At 55.9% G+C, this 25199-nt stretch overlaps 9 protein-coding genes across 9 annotated transcripts; 4 read left to right on the plus strand and 5 right to left on the minus strand.

Moving 5' to 3' along the window:
- Positions 1–98: 98 nt before the first annotated feature.
- On the minus strand, positions 99–3622 carry WHR41_05947 (uncharacterized protein). The gene is made up of 2 exons (XM_069374552.1): positions 1095–3622; positions 99–698 (listed from the first exon to the last, which is right to left on the minus strand). Exons 1-2 carry the CDS (start codon positions 2795–2797, stop codon positions 668–670), a joined length of 1734 nt encoding a protein of 577 aa, XP_069228814.1. The 5' UTR covers positions 2798–3622; the 3' UTR covers positions 99–667.
- Positions 3623–4478: 856 nt separating this feature from the next.
- WHR41_05948 (uncharacterized protein) lies at positions 4479–8387 on the minus strand (the record flags this gene model as incomplete). The annotated part of the gene is made up of 1 exon (XM_069374553.1): positions 4479–8387. The coding sequence occupies one exon, from the start codon at positions 8385–8387 to the stop codon at positions 4479–4481; it is 3909 nt and encodes a 1302-aa protein (XP_069228711.1).
- Positions 8388–9355: 968 nt separating this feature from the next.
- WHR41_05949 (uncharacterized protein) lies at positions 9356–10318 on the plus strand (the record flags this gene model as incomplete). Its single annotated transcript, XM_069374554.1, has 1 exon — positions 9356–10318. The coding sequence occupies one exon, from the start codon at positions 9356–9358 to the stop codon at positions 10316–10318; it is 963 nt and encodes a 320-aa protein (XP_069228712.1).
- Positions 10319–12012: 1694 nt separating this feature from the next.
- WHR41_05950 (uncharacterized protein) lies at positions 12013–13264 on the minus strand (the record flags this gene model as incomplete). Its single annotated transcript, XM_069374555.1, has 2 exons — positions 12013–12389; positions 12448–13264. The coding sequence occupies 2 exons, from the start codon at positions 13262–13264 to the stop codon at positions 12013–12015; spliced, it is 1194 nt and encodes a 397-aa protein (XP_069228792.1).
- Positions 13265–14172: 908 nt separating this feature from the next.
- Positions 14173–16113, minus strand: WHR41_05951 (uncharacterized protein). The gene is made up of 6 exons (XM_069374556.1): positions 15847–16113; positions 15764–15795; positions 15569–15695; positions 15271–15518; positions 14669–15219; positions 14173–14610 (listed from the first exon to the last, which is right to left on the minus strand). Exons 1-6 carry the CDS (start codon positions 16024–16026, stop codon positions 14399–14401), a joined length of 1350 nt encoding a protein of 449 aa, XP_069228791.1. The 5' UTR covers positions 16027–16113; the 3' UTR covers positions 14173–14398.
- A 178-nt stretch (positions 16114–16291) lies between these two features.
- WHR41_05952 (uncharacterized protein) lies at positions 16292–17621 on the plus strand. Its single transcript, XM_069374557.1, has 2 exons — positions 16292–16386; positions 16453–17621. Exons 1-2 carry the CDS (start codon positions 16356–16358, stop codon positions 17127–17129), a joined length of 708 nt encoding a protein of 235 aa, XP_069228790.1. The 5' UTR covers positions 16292–16355; the 3' UTR covers positions 17130–17621.
- Positions 17622–17631: 10 nt separating this feature from the next.
- Positions 17632–20844, minus strand: WHR41_05953 (uncharacterized protein; the record flags this gene model as incomplete). Its single annotated transcript, XM_069374558.1, has 1 exon — positions 17632–20844. The coding sequence occupies one exon, from the start codon at positions 20842–20844 to the stop codon at positions 17632–17634; it is 3213 nt and encodes a 1070-aa protein (XP_069228789.1).
- A 439-nt stretch (positions 20845–21283) lies between these two features.
- On the plus strand, positions 21284–23155 carry WHR41_05954 (uncharacterized protein). Its single transcript, XM_069374559.1, has 5 exons — positions 21284–21508; positions 21577–21712; positions 21770–21926; positions 21983–22060; positions 22112–23155. The coding sequence occupies exons 1-5, from the start codon at positions 21493–21495 to the stop codon at positions 22640–22642; spliced, it is 918 nt and encodes a 305-aa protein (XP_069228690.1). The 5' UTR covers positions 21284–21492; the 3' UTR covers positions 22643–23155.
- A 458-nt stretch (positions 23156–23613) lies between these two features.
- On the plus strand, positions 23614–24789 carry WHR41_05955 (uncharacterized protein; the record flags this gene model as incomplete). The annotated part of the gene is made up of 1 exon (XM_069374560.1): positions 23614–24789. The coding sequence occupies one exon, from the start codon at positions 23614–23616 to the stop codon at positions 24787–24789; it is 1176 nt and encodes a 391-aa protein (XP_069228795.1).
- Positions 24790–25199: the final 410 nt, after the last annotated feature.

A 25199-nucleotide genomic window follows, 5' to 3' on the forward strand; every position in this document is an offset into this window, starting at 1 on the left:
TAGAGGCGGCGCGTTTGATGACTATTGGTGCGTTCATGAGATACGTAGTTACGAGAAACGGACAACTGGTTTATGAGTAGTCACAAAGGCAGCAGCAATCGTACAAATGTGAAATACGTTCATTCATTCTATGCCACAGAGAGATATAAAGCGGGTGAAGTGAAACGAAAAGAGATAAAACGTGGGCCCAAACTCGACCAAGAAACACCAACATCTTCCTCCAACATGTCCCATGCCCATCAAAAGCAAAGATGCGCCGTTCCCAAAATGCAGGTTCCTGCCCGGTACACATTAATCTTCCTCTTCGATTTTGTGCGTGTGTTGTGTATCTTTTCCCGTCATGCCAAGAGATTGGTTTGGATCTTTTTTCTGTACAAGGAACGCCGAGGAATGGGGGGATATCATTCGGATAGACAAAAAAGGTGCTAAACAAGGGAGAAGGTACTGTCGTGTAGTGGCTGACCGGTTCATCTGATTGCAGAGAAGGCGTGCATTTGGTTCACTGGAGATCGGAGTGAAAAGTATCCGGACACCAAGATGGCTCCGTGAGAATTCGGCGACGTCTCTCCAGAAGTCCAAGTTATGCTTCGCGACCATTATACCAGTACTGCAAGACCATCGCAGCAAACAGAAGAACGACAGGCGTCAGGTAGTGGAGGAGGGCGAGTCATAAGATGCGGCATGAATTGCTCTGGTACCTACAATGTCGCAGAGAAACCGAAGATCAGTCAAAGAGTTTTGGGAACTCGAGTGCATGAGCAATAGTAGACAGGGACCACCAAAAAGAAGCAAGGAGCGCCATCCGCCATGAGTACCACTGCCCAAACGCCGACCAAACTCCCAAGTGCGGGCGCCGCCTTGTGTGCAGCAGAAGGGTCGCAAGGTTGTCGAGAAACGTAGCCGCATGATCATGACCGTACATGTCGTGGGACAAATAACCCAGCCCTTTTGCCGCGAACACACAGGCGGTTAGCTTGCAGTTGGCAGTAGCGACGCTAAGCAGCAGCAAGCAGGCATGAAGACGAGTGAAAACATCGCCGAAGATCAATCGACGGAAGCAATGATAGCACGAAAGGAAATTGAGTAAGACTCACCATCTTTGCCCTTCGATCCTCCGAATCCACCCAGCAGTAATTTTGAGCCGTTCTCTGACAGTCGTTGTCGGGAGCAGCTTGTACTTCTCCTCGTCGCTGATGGGTAACACGCTGGCAAACCAGAAAGGAAACAATGCAGGATCGCTTGGCGGCTGGCCATGGATGTCTAGGACGCGCTGCTGCAGCCAGTTCGCGCTTCTTGCACGCATACGGTCGATGAACGCGCTGCCGATGTCTAGTAAGGCACGTGTAGACATGCGATCGAGGACAGCTTCGGGCGTCTCGGTGGGTTGTGCGGGCGTGCCGTTGATGGTGGGCTGAGGTGCTGGAAGAGGCATAGAAGTTTCAAGAGCTTCGATACGTTCTTCTTCAGCGGTCGAAACATCTTCGATGCGCTCCACGTTGCCGACTGCGTAGCCATCATGAAGACCATGAGCACGGACGCGGAAGCGATAGGCACCGCGAGTCTCAATGAGACTGGTGCCGTCGGGCAGCATTTGGTTGTGAACAATCTCCATCATCGTGCCGTACTGATAGAAGTGCACTGTGCCCAGGTCGCCTTGTGGTTCATTGTAGCGATTGTACATCAGCATGCCAAACTGTCGATTACCTTCAAGGCAACGGCGAAGCATGAGACGGTAGCGTGGCTCGAATATGCGGAGGAAGGTTGGCATGCGAGGAAACCCAAGAGCGCAGACAAAGAGAGGTGTTGAAAGAGCGCCCTCGCCACCAGTCTCTTCAACGGCCACGGCTCGTCTTCGCGCAGCAACTGTTTGCGGACAGAGCGCATCCAAAAGCGCGGAAAGCGTCTTGTTGCTGGGATGTCCAAGCAACGAAGGAGGTAGGCCCAGCTCGCGACGACACACTGGACAGTGCAGAGAATGATCCAGCGTCCTCGTGAGACATATCCGGCACAAGGTGTGACCGCAAGGAGTTGTCACCGGGTCGAGGAGCAAGTTGTAGCAGACCTGGCAGTCCACATGGTTGTGCGTGGCTTCGAGCACGTCCTGCAGGATATCGTAGTCCAGCAAATGCTGCGCATCATCTGTTGATGGTGTCGAATGGTAAGCGACATCGTTCGCACGATAAAGCTCGCCTTTCGCGGCAAGAGAGTATGTCGCAACCAGACGGCCGCCAGGTAGCGTTTGTGCATTATCCTTCTGTAACACCGGTTCGCCACTCACGATTTCGTCCCAGCGTACCAGCTCTTGTACCAACGTCGTCGTGTTTCCGGCGATTGAAAGCTGTCTTGCCACAATCTCCGCCACAGCATCCAGAATCTTGCTTGCAGTGACATCCACACTGCAATCCATAGCGGGGTGCTCATGTCCGCAGTCGGCAAACGGACACTCGATGGCGTGTTTTCGCCCAGGTAGGTCGGGGTAGGAGACGTTTTCTCGCTCGTGCAGCTGCGGCACACATTGTCGGCAAAGCGTGTTGCCGCAGGGAAGTGTGACGGGTGTCCTGAAAGGCCTGGAGCAGAGCGGACATTGTATCAGACGCACCAGCGCGCGAGCGTCCTCGTGGGCTGCTAGGCCGGCAGGCGCGTTGTTATCCGATTCCAGTGCATCTTGGCGCATAAAGTCTTCCGCGGGCGCCTGCGCCGTAGTCGCGTGTGTGCTCGTCGCTCTCGGCGGCGCCTCCTCCTCTATCGGCGAGGAATCGAGCGGCAGATCCCCAGAGGCGGCGTAGAGTGCGCTCATGTGCGCTTAGGTGGTGGTGTTGGGGAGTGTGGCGGGCTCCATAAGACCGCAAGCTGGCTCGCGGAGTTGACTGGAGGGTGAGGAAAGAAGGGTCGAGCGCGCGAATCGGAGTCTTGTGCGTCAGGCGAAGGCGAGGGTGTTTGTCTGGTATGTGTACCCTGCAGTCGCCTCGGGAGCCGTGTGTTTCTGGTGGGGGATCTGGGATCTCCGATATCGATGACGTCTGAAAGGGTCTCCGCCGGGAGCTGGCAGCATGCAGACCCAAGCAGCCGGGATGTGAAGAAGAAAGCGCAGGTCCGCGGCGGGCGGCGTTACTGCGCTGTCGATTGGGTGTCGGTGTGCAGGGATATGTGATGGAGAGAGGGTCGAGGGCAGGTCGGCGAGGAGAAGGTGGAAGATAGCACAGCAGATCAGGGCAGGAGAGGCGGCGGGCGGCGAATGCGAGGTTGGCAGCGAGGGACGGCGCGCTCGCGGTCGACGACGACACGACTGAGGCGGGCGGTGTCAGCGCAACCTGGCCGGGTACAGAGGTACCACACTTGGAGGGCGCTTGCGCTGCTGGCGCTGGCGCAGGAGCTGCTCCTCACGTTTCGGGTGGGTGGATGGCGGTGCTTCCGGCCTTTGATCGCCCGCCCACGCCGCGATGTGCACAGCCAAACACTGCGACCTGCGATCGAGCGCCGCCACATCGAGGCATCATCGCCCGGCCCGAGACTTGATGCTGCGCTTAAAGCGTCAGCCCTTCGGGATAATCGAAACAAACAGTCCGTGGATTCATCTCTGCGCACTGTCTGGTCGCGCGGTTGCGTAGGCTGCAAGATCAGAAGTGTAGTGTACAGTCCACAATGTAATGTGGCTATTGCGGGCGGTAAGCAGAGAAGCACCGTTCGACCGTCTCTGGCGCGCCGCCTATTTCGTCCTAGCGGTATAGCATACCTCTACGCTTTAACCTTATTCGCACTGCTCCGCTGGGACTGTACGCAGTTCACGTGTGCATCGATACAAACGCGACAAATGGTGGCCTAACAATAAGATCAATCAAGTATTTGCATAAAATTGCCGACGGTGGAAACTATTTAAAATCATCTTCTGTCAGCGACGCAGATACTAGGCCATTTCGACATGGTGAATAGTGGCATTGATTGCTCGGTTCTCGTTACACTCGGTGATGGCGCGGCATCGAAAGCTCTCGATGTTGGTGCCCGCGTGCACCCCTCTGCATCGTGAAGACCCACCCATGCCAGTGGCGGATGCCGGATTCTAGAAACGTTCGGCTCGTGGATGTTCCTGATCCGACGCGACCCTTGCGTGCTACGCGGCTGGGCGGTACCAACTCGCTTGTCCTACTCATGCCGAGCGGCATCTAAATCACCGCATCTATTGTACGAGTCAAAACGAAGAGGAATGCGTAGGGTCATAATCTTGAAATTGCGGGCGTCACTCGACCGCTGAGGTTAAAGGAAATGACAATCGTGAGTGATGTAGCTGTTCGACTAGCTGCCAGCCCTTGCCAACCCCGAATAGTGCCGAGAGCCAAAACCTGCTCGTCCCAGAAACGCCCCAATAGAGAGTGCCTATTCCTCGTGTAGACAACATAATGCGCGCTGCTGCCGCTCAAACAGTAAACGCCATAAAACAAGCTCTTTCCGCGTCACACCCGCCTCATCTGAAATCTTCCTATTCACTCACCCCCACTGCTCCCACTGTCCTCATCCTCCTCGAGCACAATCCGTCTCAACACGCCCTTCTCAAACAAATCGATGACAAACCGCCATTGCTGCACACCAAACCGATGTCCACTCAGAACATCCAGCGCACGGCGGAAAAGTGCCTCGCTCGCGAAGCCCGGTGCTTTCTTGCGGTGTTTGAGCGCATTGAGCTCGCCGACGGCCTTATTGGTCAGCACTGAGTTGCCGAGCTTGACGATGGCTGCGAGAATGGCGGCGTTGGCAGGATCGGTAGCGCGGGAGTCCGTAGCGAGGACGAGGGGCTTAGGCTGCTGCTGATTGCTGCGAGTACGGGTGCGGGCGCGCGTGAGGCCCGTTGAGATGGATGCGGGCTTCGTGGTGGCGGTGCTGGCGAAGGGTTGGAGGGAGAAGAGCTTGTCGAAGTTGAGGGGAAGAGAGTATCCCAGGCTCTCGCCGAGGACGTTGACGGTGCCGTCCCAGCCATGTTCAGCAAGGATCTCTTGACCGTGTAGGCTTCGTGAGATTAGACCGAGGACGAAGAATGCTGTACCACGAAGGGTCATCACTTCGGAGGTCTCCGCGATTTGCACGATGTATTTGACAATGTCTGTGTTCTCGAGAAAAGGGGCACCGCGTTCCATCGAGCCCACATTGCCCACGGCCCAGAGGCAGCCCTTAACCTTGAGAATGGTCTCGCAGTCTTCGCTTTCTGTCGCGAAGTCTTGGATTGTAGCCGCGAACTCCTCGAAATGGCCCTTTGCCTTGAGCAGCTCGCAACCTTCTGCAGTTCGGGAAAGCTCACGGTAGAAGTGTGGCGGCACGTGGCCGTAGTCTGCAGGTTCCACGTTTTCTTCGAATGTCGATTGCGGCTTCTCCGGGATGTCTGCCAGAGCCCGCGCGAGTGATGCCTCAACCAGAGTAACGTAAGAGTCGTTGCGACCAAGGAACCAGTCGTCCATCTCTTTTGTGATGTAATCGAGTCCATCCAGGTAGTGGTAGCCAACCGAGGTCGACAAAAACCGCAACAGCAACGGCGCGCCAATTTCGCCAAGGTGGTCAAGCGCCGGCCTGCATTTGACGACATACTCCAAAGATGTGATGTTGTTGCAAGCTTCCTCCAGAATTTTGATAGCTACTTCACAGACCTCGATCTCAGGATCATACAGCTGGCTGACCAGCAGCTTGATCGACCACTCTGCAGCGCCTCCACCGAGCGTCTGAGGTTCTATCGGCATCATGGCATACTTTCGCAGAATCTTCGTAGCGGCCTCGCGCATGCTTTTGGAGCCCGCAATCATTGCCTTTGCAAGGATGATGCGCGGGTGGCTGTCCAGTGTATAATCAAGGTTCGTGAGCAGAGTCATGATCAGATCGTCGCGGTCTTTAAGCTCGACGATGTGGTATAGCATGTTAATTATGCGCCAGCGCTCGAGAATTTGCAGGCCCTTGTTGTCGCTGCAGAGAACACCTAGGAAAGCGAAATATCCGCCAGCCAGCGTCTCCGATAGCCGTTCGGGCGAGAAGAGGGGAGCGGACGAGGTGATACCGCTCATTGGATCTTTCTGCGCCAGACATTCCGCGATTTGCGGAATTAGCTTGTTGTCCGCGAGATATTTTGCGCTATCTGGTGTTTGTAATAGCGTGCGTACGAGCGCGCAGCCGGCACGAACGTAGCGTTGGTTCACCTTGGTGTTAGGAGCATCCGAGAAGCGAAACTTGAATGGTCGTAAGAAGCCAAGTAATCGATGAACGAACTTTGTTATTCGAGTTGCTTCATCCAGGCGCTTTGGGTTTTGCATAGGTCCATCGATCAATGATTGGATGAGAGACCAGTTCCACTTGTTATAGTTGACAGTATTCAAGACGCCGGTGTCGAGCATCTTTTGTCTGAACTGTGCTTCGTCCATGCTGGCCTCAACCTGAGACTTGGAAGCAGCACGAGTCCGAGCTGCGGAACCGTCCTCCTTCGTCTGAATTTGCGATGCCTGCCCGGCTACAGACCGATAGAGAGTTCGATTTACCCGGTCAACCTCGTAGACTGTTGCTGTGGCTTGAACCCGCCCTTCGGTATCAAAATTGATGGCCGACGAGAAGAGACCCGGCATCACCTGAAGCTCTGCGCTCCATGAGCTGGGGAGAAGATCACCTGCCATCTTCAACACCTTTGCCAACAAGAGCGAGGTCTTCTTGCGTAGCTGAACAGTTGGCGAGCTGCGCTCGGCATGCATCAGCGCCCTGAGCAAGCCTTGTCGCAGCAAAATGGCCAGTGCCACAGCCACAAAATGTTCGACCAGATTGCGCTTGTGCGGCTCGTCTTCTGATCTTGCATTCTCTTGCTGCGTGACATCGTCGGATCGGAGGTTGGTGACCCGGCCGTAAGTTGTCAATCGCCTGCCGCCAATGAACGAGCTGGCCCAAGACGGAAACTGTATCCGCAGAATGTCCGCAATTAAGTCTGTGGCTGCATTTCGCACGGATGCGGTCGAGATGTAAAGCGAAGAGACCACCGATCGTACAGGCAGAAAGTCATGTAAAGAAAGTGTCATCAGGCCTGACCAGCTTTTGAACATTCCGGCGATGACTCTTGCGCTCGCTTTCAGCTTTTCGTCATGCCCATGTGAGGAATGCGGTTCAGTGAAGGACGCAAACGCAGTGCTGAATTCGAAGCCTGAACGCAACATGCCACGTCGAGCCGGAAGATCCATGAGATGCATGAAGGGGGTGATGAGCGTCTCTGGGGCGTGGTATGCGCCATTTCCCATGGCCTCCGAGAGCACGCTTACACCACCTCCTTCAACTATGATCTCTGGGTCTTTGAGGAGGATTTCTGCCAAGGTCAGGATGGCGATACTGCGTAGCTGATCGTCGGGGTGATCTGCGACAGCGACAAGCACGCGTATCACCGATGATCCGAGCTCTCTTGTGCCTCCTTTGACATCCAAAAATGCGCGCACGAATTTCAGTGCCTGCTCGCGCTCAACTCTCGCTTTGCTTTCTTTGACCAAAGACAAGATGACCAAGTAGTCGGTATGGAGTGAGCGGATCGTCTGCAGGGATTGCCGGTCGGTGATCGCATATCGCAAGAGCCGATAACCTGCCGCGACAACTTCCCTGTTATCGTTAAGCAGGAGCACTTGCATACGAAGACCGAATATTGACCAAGCCAGGTCATATTTGAGTGTTGGATGTCGTTTGAACAGCTCCACCAGTTCATTTGCATGGTTGACGTAGTAATCGGAAGGAAGCTCTACCGCTTCGAGAGCTTGCAGGATCTCGGCGAGAATGTATGAAGGCGATTCGGAGTCCGGGTCATATTCAGCATCTCCAGTGTCCTGGAGCATAGTCTGGGTAGGCGGTGATCGGAGAGGCGCGGCTCTGAACAGCTGCGCGGACAGTCTTTCTTGAGGACTACTGGCAGGTTGTTCCTTACTCCGTTGTATCTCAGCGTTCAAATCCAGCTTCAGTTGTGCGATCTTCCGATTCGACGTATTCAGCTCGGACTCCACTACCCGCCTTTGCTCCCTGATATGCTTCTCCTTCTTGGTATTCAGGGCCTCGAGCAGGTTTTCCGTGCCGATCTTGATCTTCGTCTCCTTCTCGATCTTGTCTCTGAACTCCGCCTGTCGCTGCTCGGTCGTTCCATTGCCCAGCGCGCTTCCATCTTCCAGTACACTAAAGCTGCCGACCTCATAGCGAGGGACATCAGGCCGAGAGATAGTCCCCTTCAACTCCGAGGTAAAACTTCCAGGCGGCGGACCAGTTCTCATGAAGGACTTTGCTGTCGCGAAGCTCGCCGCCGCAGAAGGCGCCCGGCCGTCCCTGCTCGGCCTTCCCGGTGGAGCCAGCGCATCGTTGGAGTGTGTGCCCGTGTTGGGACCCGTAGGACGAGGAGTAGGCGTCATCTAGAAACCGCGCGTATGCGCAGCTCACCGCCCGCACCAGAGGTCGCTGGCTGTCGGACGTCTGCGTGCATGGAGGACGCGGTCTCGGGCGCCGGCGGGCATGGGTGGGCGCGGCGATGTTTGTGAGGGAGTCTCAGGTCGCGCGGGTTTTCCAGGCGCTCGACGGTGCGCGCGGTCCGTTGGTCGTCGTCAATGTCGGCGTGATGGTTGCCGGACAGATCGGCGGTGCCGTCCAGAGTCTGGCTGTAGGATCGCAGCAATTGACGACACTGCTGCTAACGCTGCTAACCGGCCGTTTACCGTTGGACGTGGGAATGGCGCGCCGAGGGGTCGAGGGTCCGTGCGGGCTGCCATGCTTTCAACCAAGGCCCAATCCCTGCTGAAGTGTTCAGGTCCCTTGGTCATCAAACCTCACCTTGCCTCTGCCTTGTATCCGTTAGTCTTCTGAAGACGGAATGTCTTCAAATGGTCTGACCGCTTTCAGCAGGAGGTTGCCAGTGACAACCGGCATGCGTCCACCCAATCGCCTATGATCTGCCAGGGTATTTGTGGCGCAAGCCACATGATGGATGGAGCGAAGGGTCAAGCCTGGTTCTCATTCGATCCGCATTGCACTTTGCCTGTGACAGTATATGTCTGGACAACAATCGATAGAGTAATGATTGCCCCGCGCCCATTCCACAATGCTTTGGCTTGAGGGGAGTTTCCCCGTGACTTTATCGGTGATGGGCGTCATGCTTCGCCCCGACATCTGTTAGCAGAGGACAGCGTGACTAACCCTGTATATTTGCATGATGAGGCTATGCTCTTCAGCCGCATGCATCGCCCCAGCTTGACACAGCCTGACGCTGAGGCTCACATGTTCAGCACGTCCGGTCAAGCAGCCTCGCCGTTCTGGCTAACAATAATACTTCACTTCGATTACTGACTCAAGCACCAACTGAATTTGATCACTACTGAATACAAAAATGTCTGGAGCAGAAGTCATGCTCGGCGTTGTGGCCGGTGGCGCGGGCCTCATGTCGCTCTCGATACAGCTGGCAGAGAGCTCGGTGAAACTCATGAAGCTCTATCACAGCATGAAAGGAGCTCCCGATACACTGAGGGAGATTGCCAGCGAGATTCACATCATGTCCATGAGCCTGGAGCATCTGGAACGACACCGCCAGGCAGAGGGCCACGGAGCAGACATCATGAAGCAATGCATCCAGCAATGCCGACTACACGTTGCCAAGATCGAAAAGGTGACCGAAAATCTGGATCGAAAGATAAAGCAGGCAAACTTCACGGCTCGACTGTATGCTACGTTCCGGGAATCGGAGCTGAAGGATCTTTTGGCTGATCTCGATCGTGCAAGAGCGGCTTTGCACCTGGCAGTGGAGATGTATCATGCAGAAGAGCGGGAGCGTCGGTGGAAAGCACAGCAGTTGAGCTCTACCAAGCACAGCGATCAGATTGTGGCATTACAGCAAACTCTGGAAGCGTATCAAATCGGATTGCAGCATCAAATTGACCTGGCTGTTCAGAAGATGACGGATGGCCGACGTCGTATAGAAGGCTTTGATGACTCTGCATCTCCATTCGAGGGGGGTGAAATACGAAAGAAGGCCAGGAGCCGAGACACGATCTACGAACGGGAAAAGACTTTTCGCTACAAGTTTAAGCTTCCGGCTTGGTTCTGTTCTACAGTTTGGGAAATAGCGCAAGTTCACTCTCATGGTGGATGGGATCTATGCTTTCGGACTTGGAACGAGCGCGATGTGAATTCCCAAATATTTCGCCTCGCTCGAACTGGTGACCTAGATGGAGTGAAGACACTCATTCGCAAGGGGGAGGCGTCTTTCTTTGACGTCTGCGAAGGCGAAAATCTGCTATCGGTAGGTCTGAAGCCATCCATGTTTATCTCTTCCGGCTTCATGCGCAGTGGTTGATTTGAGCTCGCAGATTTCCATCGATTCTCTCCGACCACACATCTGCCGGTGGCTACTTGAACAATATTCACGGACTGGGAGATCCATTACGGAATGGTCAGAGCCAGCGTCATGGAAGGCTTGGCTTTGGGATGAAGAAACCGCGTCAATCTTCCTTGAGGAATTCGATCTGTGCTGGAGCCTCGAAGAAAGCTACAAGATCTGGGCGATATTCACCCTGTTCGGTTCCTACAGCGTAAGTACGAGCATCGTCTTCGCAAGATGTCTGCAGTGGAGAGGTTCCGCTTCGGTGCCTATACCTTTGAGGCAAGCGACTCCGTGTCTGTATACACCGCAAAAATTGGTTTCGGGTTTGATGCCCCGAAGCTTGCGCGTCTGTTTGCAGATGATGGTACCACTGCACTGCATCACATTGCTGAAGCTCTATCGCGGCCTGATCAAATACATAGGGACGACTGGTTCCGTGCTGGCGTCGCTCTGATATCGAACTGCGCCTATCTTTCTCCTCTTAGAGAATTCTCAGATGGAACAATGACTCCATTGCTGCAGCTTCTTTTTGCATCATCGAATTCTCTCAAACCAATTCAAGAATGCCTGCGCAATTTGAAGATCTGGACTCGGATGCTGGCACAAGCAGACGTCAATGTGCAAGAATATTACAGAGGAGAGACAAATATTTGGTGCTTAAATGAGATGGATACAACTTGCAAAGTTCACGAGGACAAAAATCTGATGAGGCACCTACTGAGCATATCCTTTCAGCCAGACACGCAATGTCTTTTGGTCTCTTGGCAGAACGAAGTCAGGATCCCTCTCCTGTGCCTACACCATGCCCCCGGCACTTTTGATAGGGGGAAGTCTGTGTCAAGCGAAGTTTTCTGGGAACCAAGCATTGAGGACAACGAAGAAGGTCATTGGCTGCAAACCGAATGGCTGCACCTGTACGGCCGTGTTTCCCATGAGAACGTCGACCTTGAAGCGTCCGATGTCGATGATGCTCCCGCGTATCACCATGAAAGTCTTTTGTCGGAGACGCAAGACGACAACGGAGCTCTGACGAGAATGATCGCGCGCTCACGGACACGTCGCGGTCCGAGACCCAGATCTTCGAGTCAACCTGTCTTGACGCACGGGAGAGAGATCTACAGAGAGTACTGTTCGCCGACGCATGCCTGGATGCCGAACTACCATTTCTGCATCTCCAGATCCGCGTGGATCTTGAGCTGTCAGCCACACCAACATGGCCACAGCTGCCTTCACCGTCAGCATGAGTTTGATTACAGCACTCGCGACTTGAGATGCGACGTTACCGATCTCAGAAGATGCGTCAAGGTTACAGCTTCATCGACTGACCGGAGTGAAGTCATGCATGACACGATATCTTACGATCCATTTGCAAGAATTGGTTCGTTTTCATTGTACGACATCGAAAATTGGCAGCGGATCTTCACACATTTCTGACATCGAGGAATAGCATGGACGGTCTGTGCCGTAGACAAAGTACATAGTTATGGACAGCACTGCTCCTCAAACTCTCAACTCGAACCTCTCTCTAGCGGGTTTCTTCAACATTGAGCAACCTTAACCTGATGACGAATGCTAAAACGATGAAAACAGGACTTTGAAAATGAGGAATCGTCTATTGCAATACGCTAAAGCTCTCTCAATCCCGCACAACAACAAATCAGAACAGCCTAATCACTGTCGCCCCCATAGGTCTCCTCATACTGCTCCTCATACTCCTCCCTCGCCTCCTCAATATCACTCTTATCGCCCTCCGCCAGCGCATCCTCGTAATCATTCCTCGCGTCCTGGACATCTTCCCTATCAGAACTTGAAACGCTCTCCCCATCAGCATCCTCAGGAGGAAGAACGGCAGGTGGCTGGTCATACGGGTCCGCCGGAGGCTGGTTGTAAGATGCGTACGGGTCGGCGGGAGGAGGCTGGGAGTAAGGGTCCGCGGGCGGCGCGCCGTAGGAGGCGTAGGGGTCTGCGGCGGGAGCTGGAGCAGGGGCCGGAGCGGCGGCCGGAGCGGCGGCGGCGGCATGCTTTTCGTCGTCGGAGTCGTCGTCTATGAAAAGTCAGTTTTAATGTCCAGCTGTGATATTCCGTGATAGGGGAATACATACTCAGCTCATTCATCAACAGTGCACCACCAAGCGCGCCCGCCGCGGCGCCACCGGCACCATACAGCCACTTGTTGGAACTGCCGTCCTTCTTGTCCTTCTCTGCCGCGCGAGCGGCGTCCGAGCCCGCAGGAGGCGGTTGCTCGGAGCCGTGGGAGCCAGGCGGGTAATGAGGCTGGGCGCCGTAGCCGCCGATGGCAGCCTCACTAGGGGCCTCCCAGGTGGTGCGGCCGGTGGCGTGCTCGAGGTAGTACCAGCGCTGTGAACCCTGGTCGTACTGGGCGGTCCAGCCGGGCGGGCAGGGAGGTGCGCCGGGGGGCTGACCGAAGGGAGGAGGGGGAGGGGCACGGTTGTAGTCGCCTGGGGGAGCTCCGTAGGGGGACTGCTGGCCTGGAGGGGCGCCGTAGGGGTGCTGGCCGGGCGGGGGAGCTCCATAGGGGTTCTGCTGAGGAGCGCCGTATGGGTCGTGAGGGGCACCGTATGGCGATTGACCAGGGGGAGCGCCGTATGGGGATTGAGCGGGTGGTGGTCCACCGTAGGGAGACTGAGATGGGGGAGGAGCACCGTACGGCGACTGGGAAGGAGGGGGAGGGCCGCCGTAGGGAGACTGTGCGGGAGGCGGAGCACCGTAGGGTGATTGTGAGGGAGGAGGACCAGAAGGTGGAGGACCGCCAGACGGTGGTTGGCCGTAGTAGGAGTCCGACTCGCCTCTCGTGCCGGTCTGCTGCTGGCCCTGGGAGGAATCCTTTGGCTTGTCGTCGTCGGAGAACTTGGCCTTGAGGCCATCGAACTCCTTGGTCAACTTGGAGAAGAACGACATGCTTGTTGTGTTCCTGGGTGGGAGATAGAGAAGGGGAAGATGAGAGAAACACTACAAATACCTACCGTAACAGCTTTCTTTATATTTATCGAGCCGGCCCCTCCGTCGATGCCCCTCGCCCCTCGTAGGCGGATGGAGACGACAGATGCGGGTCTCGTCGCCCTTGCGGGTGACGGCGCTACAGGGCGGCGTGGGCGGGTGGGGCGGCGGGCAGTTCAGCTTGCACCGTCATGCCGGCCAAGACGCGCGAGATGAGTCGGCGGCGACACAGGCGAATTGCAGCGGCCGCGCCAAAGTGCCGCAGAAGCGTATTGACATGTCGAGCAGGTCGCCCAGAGCAGGCACATGTGCAGCGGGTGATCTTGGCCGCGGATCGTCTTTCGTGCAGACGGTGCAGTACGTAGAGCTTGCGTCGCCGGCGAGTGCGGCTTTTTCGTATCAAGGGCCAATCGCCGGCTGCTTGTGCTGCCTTAGCCGACGGGTGCAGGTCATCCTGCTGCCCTGGGTTCAGTTGGTGGCCTCATGAGCCTCATAGGGAGAGGCACGAGGGCCTCCAGGGCTAGCACAGGTCGGCCTCTGCCCTACGGTCCACGCTCGGCCGAGCAAACATGCACGGCTACCGGGACGCCGCAGCCTGCCAAGCGAAGCGAGCAAACGTGGCCTGGGCGGTGGGAGCAGTCCGTCCGTGATTCCACACCTGATGCGCTGTCCGAGCTCGTGCCCAGCGCTTTCTGAGACGTTCTATCGCCAGCGGAGCTCGAGGCGGGTTGATGGGGATGGCGGCAGGGTTAGAGATGAAGTCGGGGTTGCTGAGACGGCTGCCGTGTCGAAGAAAGGTTGCGGGAGGGCTACGGCTCGGCGAGCGGCGTAGTCTACCAATCATTTGCGTGAACGCGTATAAGACAGCCTGTGCTATGCTATAGCGCGCTCTGAACGTCGTCTGCGTGTTGCTTAAACTTCTGTCTGAGGATATCAAAGCGGCAGCAATCCTTCGGCGGTCTGTTGTGCCGAAGCGCCTTGTAGGGCGGCGCCTCGATGCAGCCCCAGCGGCTAAAGCTGCCTCGCGCAATCTATCTATGCAGCTATTTTACCCTTTCAGTACAGCCAGCCCTAAATGCAGCGCCTGACTCGCAACTATGCCACGACACCTTCCGATTTCAAGCTCGCGATTTGTTCTGGGCTCATCCCCAGAACCTCGCCCAGCAGCTCATCTGTATGCTGGCCCAACGTCGGAGGTGGCGAGCGAATGCTAGGCTCTGAGAAAGAGAACTTGACAGGCGGGCTGACCAGCTTCATAGGGCCGCAATCAGGGTGCTCGACCTCCGTGACCATGTTTCTGGCTTGCACTAAAAATATGTCAGCCAAGAGCTTAAAAGATAATTGGGTGTTGTTCTGTGAGCTCACCATGCTCATGCTCTAAGGTCTGCTTCACATCGTTGATCCTCGCATAAGGCATGCCGCAGCCCTCAAGCACATCCAGCCACTCATCCGTCGTTTTCGTGACAGTGATCGCCTCAATCACATCCTCCAGCTCGTCGCGATGCTTGACACGGTCCGCGTTGGTAACGTACTTGGGATCAGTCGCCCACTCCGGCTTCCCAAGCTTCTGGCAAAGGATGCCAAACAACCTATCATTGCCACCACCCAGCATGATATTGCCATCCTTCGTATTGAATCCCTTGTAAGGCACAATAGACGGGTGGGCAGTTCCCCAGCGACCAGAATCAGGCTTGCCGGAGATGAGGACAGACGAAGCCAAGTTGGCGAGCGTGGCCACTTGACAGTCGGCGAGAGAGACATCGATGCGCTGGCCTTTGCCTGTGCGAGCGCGTGTGAGGAGGGCGGCCATGATGGAATTGCTGGTGTATAGCCCGGTCGTCAGGTCGGTGACCGCCACGCCGACCTTGGCAGGAGGGCCATCGCGGTGGCCAGTGATGTGCATGAGACCCATCTCTCTGCGATCCGGTCAGTACGAATGGACTTTGCTCGCTCAATGGCAGACGTACGCTTCCACCATGACATCGTAGCCTGCCTTCTTCCTTAAAGGACCAGTTTGCCCATAGCCGGTGATGCTTGCGTAGATGAGGCCGGGGTTGATCTTTGATAGCGTTTCGTAGTCCATGCCATACTTCTTCAGCGCGTCTGGGAGGTAGTTCTCCACCAACACGTCGCATTCTTTCGCGAGCTTGTGTAGGATCTGAACCCCAGAGTCGTGGGCGAATGACAAGCCCAAAGATTTCTTGTTTCGATTTACCTGATCGAGGTCAGTACAACTTGAGTCACCTGAGCATCTTCCACACTCACTGCCAAAAAATATGCGCTTTCGCCAGAGCCTTTCTTGTCGCTCTGCTCACTGTAGGTGGCGTAAGGCGGACCCCAAGCACGAGTATCGTCGCCGCGAGTCGGGTGCTCAATCTTAATGACATCGGCTCTTTTCAATATTAGTTCTCTGAGTTACAAAGATCGATGGTACTACATCTGGTCTAGTTTTAAGCATACCCAAGGTCTCCAAGAATTTGTGTACAATATGGCTGCAAAAGGTTAGCTTGTGGAAGCAATTCTTATGCTTGAGTCTATCATACGCCTGCTAACACTCTGGTCATATCGAGAACCTTGACTCCCGCCAAAGGAAGCGTTGAAGTATCCCCGGCGTTGGCTGCTGTTGCCATACATCTCCGGTGTGCGAGTGCGGGTTGATAGTGTTGGAGGATGCCTCTCTGGCTCAGAAGCCGAAGTGGGCGTTGAAAAGACATTGGAGTCATCGACTCGACAAGAATATGGTCCCAAACAAAGTCAACTGACAATCTGAGGGTGTACGCACAAATGATCTGAGAAGTTCATACGGTTATCGAGGTCCAATGTTCCGACCTCCAATCGTGCCTCGGCATGACATTCGTCCCCAAGCGGCATCGGAGCACGGCGCCTGCAGCCGAAAACCGTCCCTGCATCATACCCTAACCCTAACCCTTCCGGGACCATCCTTAGCGCCTGACGCAGGTCCCAGACCCCACCAACAGTGACACAATCGACATCCTCGACGATCACCCACCACCTCCACCACCGCCCACCCCTCCCAAGAACCCCCGCCAACATGTTCACCGGCATCGTAGAAACAATAGGCAGTACGTCGCCCTCCGCTCTCGCCCCGCCCACCCTCCCGCCAGCGCGCTGACACCGCAGCCGCACAGCCGTCTCGCGCCTGGCGCAGCACGACGCCAGCTCCAGCGGCGGCGGCGGCACCAGCCTGACGATCTCCGGCTGCGGCGAGATCCTCACCGACTGCCACCTGGGCGACAGCATCAGCGTGAACGGCACGTGCCTCACCGTGACAGAATTCGGCAAAGACGAGTTCAAAGTGGGCGTCGCGCCCGAGACGCTGCGGCGCACGAACCTGGGCTCCCTGAAAGAAGGCAGCGGCGTGAACCTGGAACGGGCGGTGAGCGCGCACACGCGGATGGGCGGGCACTTCGTGCAGGGCCATGTGGACACGATCGCGGAGGTGGCGGAGACGCGGCAGGACGGGAATGCGATCACGTTTCGCTTGAAGCCGCGGGACAAGTTCGTGCTGCGGTATATCGTCGAGAAGGGGTATGTGACGCTGGACGGGGCGTCGCTGACGATCACGGCGGTGGATGATGAGGAGGGGTGGTGGGAGGTGATGCTTATTGCGTACACGCAGGAGAAGGTTGTGATGGGGAAGAAGAGGCAGGGCGAGGATGTGAATGTCGAGGTGGATATGGTGGGCAAGTACGTGGAGAAGAGCGTGGCGGCGTATTTTGAGGGGAGCGGAGCGAGCGGTGGAGCCATGCTTGAGAAGATGGTGCAGCGGCTTGTGGATGAGCGGATGAACAGTGTAGCGAAGTAACTCGGTCTGAGAAGGCCGTGTATTCACGATGACGAGGTATGTGAACACTCTCATGTCGTTCAATCTTCCGCAAGCCTCTTCAGAAGATTTATCAAGATGTGGATCTGGACTCGTGCAGGTGTTTCCCTCCAATTGCCATTGATTCATTCATCTCGATGCTTCCATTTTGATATGGTTATGTGTTTATCTCACTCATGGCATGGATGTCCGGGGACCCGCGGGTCGTTGCATTGCGAAACGGTAGTGCCGACTCCTCCGATGCACTGACGGAAAAGAATAACCACTGAAGTAATTCTGCATTCGCAATGGACAAAGGTCGATGTGAACTATGGTATTTCCTCACTCAAGTTACATATCTTACAAGCAAGGCGTGTGCCCCAGCGCTTTTCTATTATACAACCTCGCGAGGCGAGGCAGTGTATATACGAACACTCTTTACCTCTAAATACACCCCATATTTTGCAATAATACATCGCCAACATCTCATCACAAGTCGCAGAAATCAATGCCTGTCACTCCGCTCAGGATCCCACCTGAAGGGACGATGAACAGTCTTTTGCTTCTTTCCTCTCTTCTCCTCCTTCTCCTCCTGATCTCCCTCCCCATCATCCTCGTCCGCCTCCTGCTCCTTCTTGTCCTCTCCTTCTCCATCGTCCTCCAATCCCTCACCCTCCGCCAACCGCGCGTCTAATTGCGTCTTCACCCTCTCCTCAACAATCTCTAACTCCTCGCCATAGACTCCAGAATCCTGCAACCCACGCAGAACCGCTTTCGGTCGGAACCCGCCACGCATCAGCAAATCAACCGCCCACACCAGCACCTCGCGGCGCTCAGCAGTCTTCTCCTCGCGCATCGCCTGCTGCACGACAATTTTTACCATCGTGACAGTCACGCGGCTCAGACCGCCATACACAGCGACTTCAGTCGCGCGCTCATTCTGGATGCGCACGCGCTTGCGCGGAAGACTCTCCGCGCCAACGTGCGCGTGCAGCGAGCGCGGCAGTCCGCGCGCGAGCTTAGACTTGCTGTCCTCGGCGCGGCAAGGGGTGTACTGGACCGCTTCGCCGCGCTGGGGGAGGTCGTCGGATCCGCGCTCGGCGGGGAGGAAAGTGTTGACTAGGTCGACGCCGGCGGCGCTGCCGCGGGAGGCGACGACGCCGCGGAGGACGGTGTTGAAGACGCAGGAGCTGATGGTGAAGGGGACGTGGGAGGGGAGTTTGCGGCGGGCTTCGATGAGGGCCGCGAGGCGGGCGTCGACGCTTGAGAGGATGGTGTAGAGAGTGTGGAGGCGGGCGGTGGCGCGGCTGTGGCGGACGCGGTCGGGGCCAGTGTGAGTGTGGCCGTAGGAGCCGGCGACGATTTTCGAGAGGATGGTTGACGCGCGGGTGTAATTATCGCCACCCGTTTCGGTCTCGAGCAGCATTTGCGTCGAGACTGTGGCGACGTTGTTCGCACTCCATTGGAAGCCTGGGGTGTCGCGCATGTATTCTAGAATGCGCTCGGCGGAGTCCCATTGCTTCAGCTCGATCTGGGCGTCCAGGAAAGCTTTGAGGAGCTCTTTGGGGATGGGACCGGCCGTGTCGGCGTCGTCGAGTTTTCCAGTGCCGACTTTCACGACTTTCATGAGCAGATCCATGTTGTTGGCGGCGGTGGCGAATCTAACGAGTGCGGCTGAGATGGCAGGGTTGCTGTACATGTCCTCTGTGATGGTAGGGCCGTCGACGTCCTGCGTAGTCAACATCCATGCACCCACATCAAAGGCTTTATTGTCAGTAGCAAGGTCCAGGAGAGCTGCGAGCGTGTGGACAGGCACCTGAGTATCAAACAAAGGAAACTCAATGCCAGTAAAGTTGCTGTTGAACAGTGGCCTGGACGAGGCTTCTGTGTCCACAGAGCCGACGCGCATGTGCTCGAAGAAATCCGCAAGGGAGCGGCTTCGGTTGTGATCCACTCGTCGTTGCAGGTATTCGAACGCCTTCAAAGCGCCCTCCAGGTTGCCGCTCTTGATTTCCGCACGCAAAGCACGATGCATGAATCCAAGAATTGCGGCGCTTCCATCTAGAACGTATGTGGGTAAGACCTGCGATCGGCGCGAGGCGAGCTCCTCTCCAATGTTTGGGGCCATTCCGGCGAAGCGTAACGAAGTGGATGCATTCCACTCAAGGTCGAACGCACCAGATTCGGCAATGCGAACTAGGATTGCGTCCCAAGACCCACCGCCCAAGTTGAGATTCGATCGCTGCAGAAGATTGCGAAAATTGCGGATCCAGGACAGAACCAAAGTCAGTGGCAGACCGCGAGTGCCTACACCGTAGCTGATATAATTCAGGATAGCGTCAATGTAAGCATCGACGACTTCACTGCTGATAGTGCCCTCAACACGCAATCCAGAACCATGAGTATCTATTCCGTCCATGGTTGCGCTCGACTGAGTGTCGAATACGAATTTGATGCTGTCCCAGTCGAGTAACCTCTCCTCTCCAAAAGGCATGATCGATCTGAGCGTGTCACGCCAGGAAATCGCCTTCCATTTAGCATCCTTCTTCTTTCCTTTACAGGCGAGATCCAGCAGAGCGGCACCCTCTGAGATCCAGCCGCCGTGCAGACATGACCACAGAATCAACTCAAACCACACCTCAAGCTTGACCGAAGAGACCCTAACGCGATAGGATGATCCCATCGCCTCTAGCCGGCTGGGGTCCCTGCCTGATTGTCTCGCTTCCTCGACGGCTGTCATCTCACGGGCCTTCCAGGTTGCGTCGGACAGGGCCGTAAAAATGCGAGAAGAAAGGAGTTGCAAGGTCGGCGGCTGCTGAATGGCGTCCTCGTTCTGGGACGGCTGGTAGCTGTAGACGGAAGATGATACCAGCTCGTAATGGTGGAGGAGAGCGATCATCTCGAGAATCTCAGGTTTGATCGCTCCGCCAGCGATCTGCGGATCATTCGCGCAGGCTATGATCAATCGGCCGATGCCTTCCCATACCAGACCAAGCACTTGATGTCGATTGACTTCCTTACTACTGAGGGTGTCTGGCCTGTCGTCCGTGAGTGCGTGGAGGCTGGGGGCTGAAGAGCGTTTGATGTGTGGCGTCTGCATTTGGCCATCTCGGGGCACCAAGTAGAGGGGGTTCTGGGTGATATCACTCAGACTTTCGGTTCGCTCCCATTGTTGAACTGTCTGGGCAAGACGGTTCGAACGCGGCAACTCGGCGTGATAGCTTTCGATCAAAAGCTTCACGATCCAGACAGCAGCCTTCCACCGGCCGTGTCTGATAGCAAGCCATGGGAAGAAAGGCGTGAAAGACGCATTGGCATCTTCGATGATTCTGACAATCCTCCGTGTGGTCGCAGTGGTGGGGAGAAACTCGCGCGCAGAATATCGCGTGTCATGGTCACCGGAATTGGATCGCAGATGGGGCGGCAGGCATTCGTCAAGGTAGTCGAGGAGTTCCCCTTCGAAGTGTTTGAAGGCGGCAGCATCCTCGTTGACTATCCTCTGTGTAGTTTCCGGACGGCGATATTTCTTGAGCCGGTCGAATTGTGGCTTAATGTCCCCAGGAAAGGCCGGTTGGATGGCGGAGGTAGGCCCCTGAGGCGCCGCAGTCGCGAACTCGCGCGAATGCCATGCTGTGGGCTTAGAGCACAGGAAAGAGAACTTCGTCACGCGAGCATTAACAGCCCGTCGTCTCGTATCCCGCAGCGCACCGGGTATCATTTGCGTGCTGTGGACATGCAAGCGAAGAGGTGGAAGTGGACGGGTTAACGATCGCCACAAATTTCTCGAGAGCCTCCCCGGGCGAGTTCCATTCAATGACGCACAGACTGGACTGTAGTTGTGAGACAAGACGCATATCGAGGACGTAGAGACCTCAAGTGACATACTACACTCGTTGGACACGGATCCATGCTACCCATTCACGACTTTTTCGCATTTAAAATCCGCATACAAATATCTCTACAAGCAATATTCTTCTACTGGGAACGCATCTCGCCATCCGGGCGTGCCTGAGGTGCGGAAACGTCTGCGCGCACCTCTGAGACCGGCTGCGTTGACGAGGGCAGGGCCGCTGCCTGCGCGCTCCAGGCTGATGTGAGACGCGACAAGCTGCGCGCGCGTGGAGTGACTTCATGTCTCCAGGTGCTTGAGACGGGCGCAAGCAAATTGCAGTTCGCATCCTCATTCACTCGCAACTACCACCACCCACGCCTACCCGCCCGACTCTTCCTCTCACGTTCGTCGTCTGTCGGTTCCTCCAACACCCATCTGCGCGAGCAACAGCTCTCGTCTAAGCGTTGCAACGCGCATCGCTCGTCCGCATTCGCGCGTTTTTAACACCACAAATTGCGCGAACTAATTGCCAAAATGTCGTACCGTATTGGTGAGTCTCTACCCATAGCTCACAGTATACCTAGATCTTCCGCCTCCATTTTTACTGACCATGCCCAGAAATCTCGCCCAACGCTCGCGCCGGCTGTCAAGCAACGCATTGCAAGAAGGAAAACGTCAAGATCCAGAAAGGCGAGATCCGCCAGGGCGTGCTGGTCACCATCCAGGACCACTCGGGCATGAAGTGGCGCCACTGGTCAGTCTCTCGCTGTTGCTCCATTCCATTCCTTTCCACCCGCTAACCCTCCCGCAGGGGCTGCGTCACGCCTGAGGTCCTGCACAACTGGTGGGAGAATGCCGAACATGACATGGAATTGATCGACGGCTTCGACACTCTCCCTGAAGACGCTGCGGAGAAGGTCAAGCGTGCGCTGGAGCAGGGTCATGTTGATGATGAGGACTGGAATGGGGTATGTTCTGATGTCGATTGATGTGCTCCGCGTGCTCTGGCTGACTCATTTTTCAGGACGTCGAATGCAACCGCTATACTGGCAAGAGGGCTCAAGGAATGTTTTTGAAGGGCAATGCGAAGAAGGCCAAAGAGGTACGTGTCGCCACTTCCGCGTTGTAAACGATTAACACTAATGACAAACAGGGCGCCGAAGAAGATGGAGACGACGACGACGACTCGAAGGCCAAGAAGCCTGCTGGCAAGAAACGCGGCCGCCCGGCCAAAGATGAGGCCAACGGCGACGACGAGAAACCTGCTCCGAAGAAGGCACGCGGCAAGAAGGCCGCCGACGCTGACGCAGACGATGCTGCTCCCGCGAAGAAGGGCAGAGGCCGTCCGAGGAAAACTGTTGCTGCCGACGAAGACGAAGCTGAAGAGGACGTCAAGCCCGCTCCGAAGAAGGCTAGAGGCCGCCCGAGGAAGTCCGTGGATGCTGGAGTCGAGAAGGATGAAGAGCCTGCCGAGGCCGCCCCGAAGAAGGGCAGAGGTCGCCCGAAGAAGGAAGCTCCGGTCGAAGAGGACGCCGGCGATGAATCTGCTGAAGTCGAAGCTGCGCCTGCTAAGAAGGCTAGAGGCCGCCCGAAGAAGGCGCAGCCGCAGGCTTCTTCCGACAGTGTTGAGCCGAAGAAGGGCAGAGGCAGGCCGAAGAAGGCTGCATCTACCGACGACGAGTGAACTACCCGGCTCAATCTGGCCCCCGATCATTTGTCGCATGGCGCGACCATGTTTGCCATAGCGCAGCGTCAGACTGACCTTTGAACACCCCTGCCGCCTGGACTTCACGCTCAATGTATCGTCATTCTGGGTCCAAAGCCGCAGAGACCTGCTACCGCTCAGACCAAACACCTTCTTGTAATACGCTGGATTCTTGCCTGCTCTCCACAAACCTGGCTTCACACTTCACCCGTCACGATGAGCGGGCCAAAAGCTTGAAGTTTTCTCAATTCTTGGTGATACGGACTTTGAGGAGCGAGAGCATTATGCTTGCATTTTTCCCTTTGTCACACATTCCAGCAAGCGGCAAGCGTGATAGTGTATAATAAGTAGATACGCACGTCAATCGTGCTCCATTGTGCCGGTCTCGGAAGACTTGCAAGGCTCAGATCGGAAGCGAAGTGATAACTTTGAAGATGGCAGCCGCCACAAGCACCATAAATACTGCTATGAATCAGATTCCATTAAGGTAAGTCGATAAGTCAGCCGATCCTTCCGACTAGCCGTTTCGAGACAGCGCCATAATATGGTTTCAGCTGCAACTGGGGAAATTGGGAGACCACGCCGCAGCGAACTTGTTATAAGTGTCAAACGACAGACATCGTATAACATTCGGCACGGCCAAGGTAATAGAAAGCATCGATTTCGTATTGACGCACATCCACAACGACTATGTTCGGCTCCGGTTCTAACAATAGATACCTACTGCGAGAGCCAGTCATGCTTGCAGTCATGTGGCGGGCCAACACGAATCCTGTCACCGCACTAGACGAGCTTGACACTAAGCGAAAAGCCATGTAGATATTAGAGTCACCACAACAGTCAACACTAAGACGATACGGCATTGAGGAAGCGCACATATCGATCGTTTCACCCTCATACACCATCTGTGGCGGTTCTCACAACAACGAATCACCACTCCTCGCTCCATGATGAAGCCAGGATCACTCAAACGCATTTTTCAGGAGATTGAAGATGTCAACGCCGACTTCTTCAATCTCCGAACCGTACTTTCCCAGGACACCGACTCCGACGACCTCAAATTCTACTTCGTCATGCTCCCCAACGACGGCGCAATGGCCCACCTCCCACTCGTCGGAGCCCTATACATCCACGACAACTACCCGGCCTACCCACCCGTGGTGCACCTCTACACCAAAACCGGGCGATTCAACGTCGACGTCTACCGTTATGAAACGGGAAACATCACACGCAGTACATTATGCTTCGACGTCCTATCCTCAGAGTCCCAAGGTGGCACGTGGAAACCGGAGTACAGCATATCGCTCCTGTTCGCATCCCTAATGTCAGCCATCGTCTCCTTCTCCGTCCCTCAACAGGCCGGAGGAGACCGCGACGAGCCCGTCTCGATGGGGAAGCTGCACGAAGTGAAAGTGGCCGCGCAGGCGACATTTCTAGAATACCGAGATCGCCTACCGCCCATTCCAGCGATCCCCGCGATAGCAGCGACGCCCATCCCAGCCGAGCAAATGCCCTTTCCCAGCAAGATCACGACCAGCGAAGGGGAGAAATTCACCAGTGGGCCAATCTACCTCCAAACAAAAAACTCAACCGCGCAAACCTTCGCCATGGACCTGACAGGCCTCCACCCGGGCATAGTCTTCTCGATCGTGCTGAGCAGTTCCACAAGCGACATCGCCGGGCGGAAACCAGACGTGATCATCGTGCGGAACGGCGTGACGGCGACAGCGGCGCGGAAGCGCGCGGGCGAGAGCACGAAGTGGTTCTACCACGGCAAACCGATGGACGAGAAGATCGCGCGGCTGCACGTCACGATCGGGCGGGGGCAGATGACGCTGGCGTACGAGGCCGAGGGGCGGATGATCGTGCATGGGGAGTCGCCGGTGTCCAGACTTGGGGTGTTCCAGATTGGGGATGTGAGCGGGTTGCCGTTCTATGTGCATGTGGTTATGAAGAGGAAGTCGGGCGGGGAGGCGTGGGTGACGTTTCTTGACACGGAGGGGAAGGGGTATGTTCATGATCCGACGAGGGAGGTGCGCGATGGTCTTCAGGGTAAGATGGGTCAGCTGGGGATCAGAGACGAAGATCGAGAAGAGCTTGCTGAACAAGGCTGGGACGTGGTATGATGAACTGTATGTTTGTCTTCGTTGGAGCTGCATCCCAATGGTTTCAAGATGCGTTTGGCCGCGCTATTGCGTTGTGCACTCCCTCGTACTGATCAGACATTTTCTCGGTGTGGGTACGTCGGTGGTGTCCTTTTGTCGAAGCAGCAGGAATTGAGATTGTCGATCTCTCCCCTGACGGATGCGATGGATATGTGTCTGTTGAAGATGTGGATACCTCATGTTCTTCACGGGAGTCGGCTACGACATATACTTCGGTCTGGTCTGATCTAGGGCAGAACGGCGGGTTGCGCAATGGCCACAGCGCCAGCCCTGATCGCCGCATCCCTGCAAGCGCCAGGGCGGCGTTCGTCGCAAGCTGGTGCCGCCTCCTGCGCGTCGTACAATGGAGAGGGACAACACACCTACGCGCT

This window comes from Cladosporium halotolerans (assembly GCF_011745625.1).
Source record: "Cladosporium halotolerans strain TM138-S3 chromosome Unknown Sca18, whole genome shotgun sequence".
Taxonomy (NCBI): Eukaryota; Fungi; Ascomycota; class Dothideomycetes; order Cladosporiales; family Cladosporiaceae; genus Cladosporium; species Cladosporium halotolerans.

Excerpts from the sequence above, each read along its gene's own strand:
- WHR41_05947 (XM_069374552.1), bottom strand. The coding sequence starts at position 2,797 with ATGAGCGCACTCTACGCCGCCTCTGGGGATCTGCCGCTCGATTCCTCG. Across the intron at positions 699-1,094 it reads AGGATCGAAGGGCAAAGATG|GTACCAGAGCAATTCATGCC; the intron begins GTGAGTCTTACT and ends GCGACATTGTAG.
- WHR41_05951 (XM_069374556.1), bottom strand. The coding sequence starts at position 16,026 with ATGACTCCAATGTCTTTTCAACGCCCACTTCGGCTTCTGAGCCAGAGA. Across the intron at positions 15,796-15,846 it reads TGACCAGAGTGTTAGCAGGC|CCATATTGTACACAAATTCT; the intron begins GTATGATAGACT and ends AACCTTTTGCAG. Across the intron at positions 15,220-15,270 it reads TACGATGTCATGGTGGAAGC|AGAGATGGGTCTCATGCACA; the intron begins GTACGTCTGCCA and ends ACCGGATCGCAG.
- WHR41_05952 (XM_069374557.1), top strand. The coding sequence starts at position 16,356 with ATGTTCACCGGCATCGTAGAAACAATAGGCA. Across the intron at positions 16,387-16,452 it reads CATCGTAGAAACAATAGGCA|CCGTCTCGCGCCTGGCGCAG; the intron begins GTACGTCGCCCT and ends GCAGCCGCACAG.
- WHR41_05954 (XM_069374559.1), top strand. Across the intron at positions 21,713-21,769 it reads GGCATGAAGTGGCGCCACTG|GGGCTGCGTCACGCCTGAGG; the intron begins GTCAGTCTCTCG and ends ACCCTCCCGCAG. Across the intron at positions 22,061-22,111 it reads ATGCGAAGAAGGCCAAAGAG|GGCGCCGAAGAAGATGGAGA; the intron begins GTACGTGTCGCC and ends AATGACAAACAG.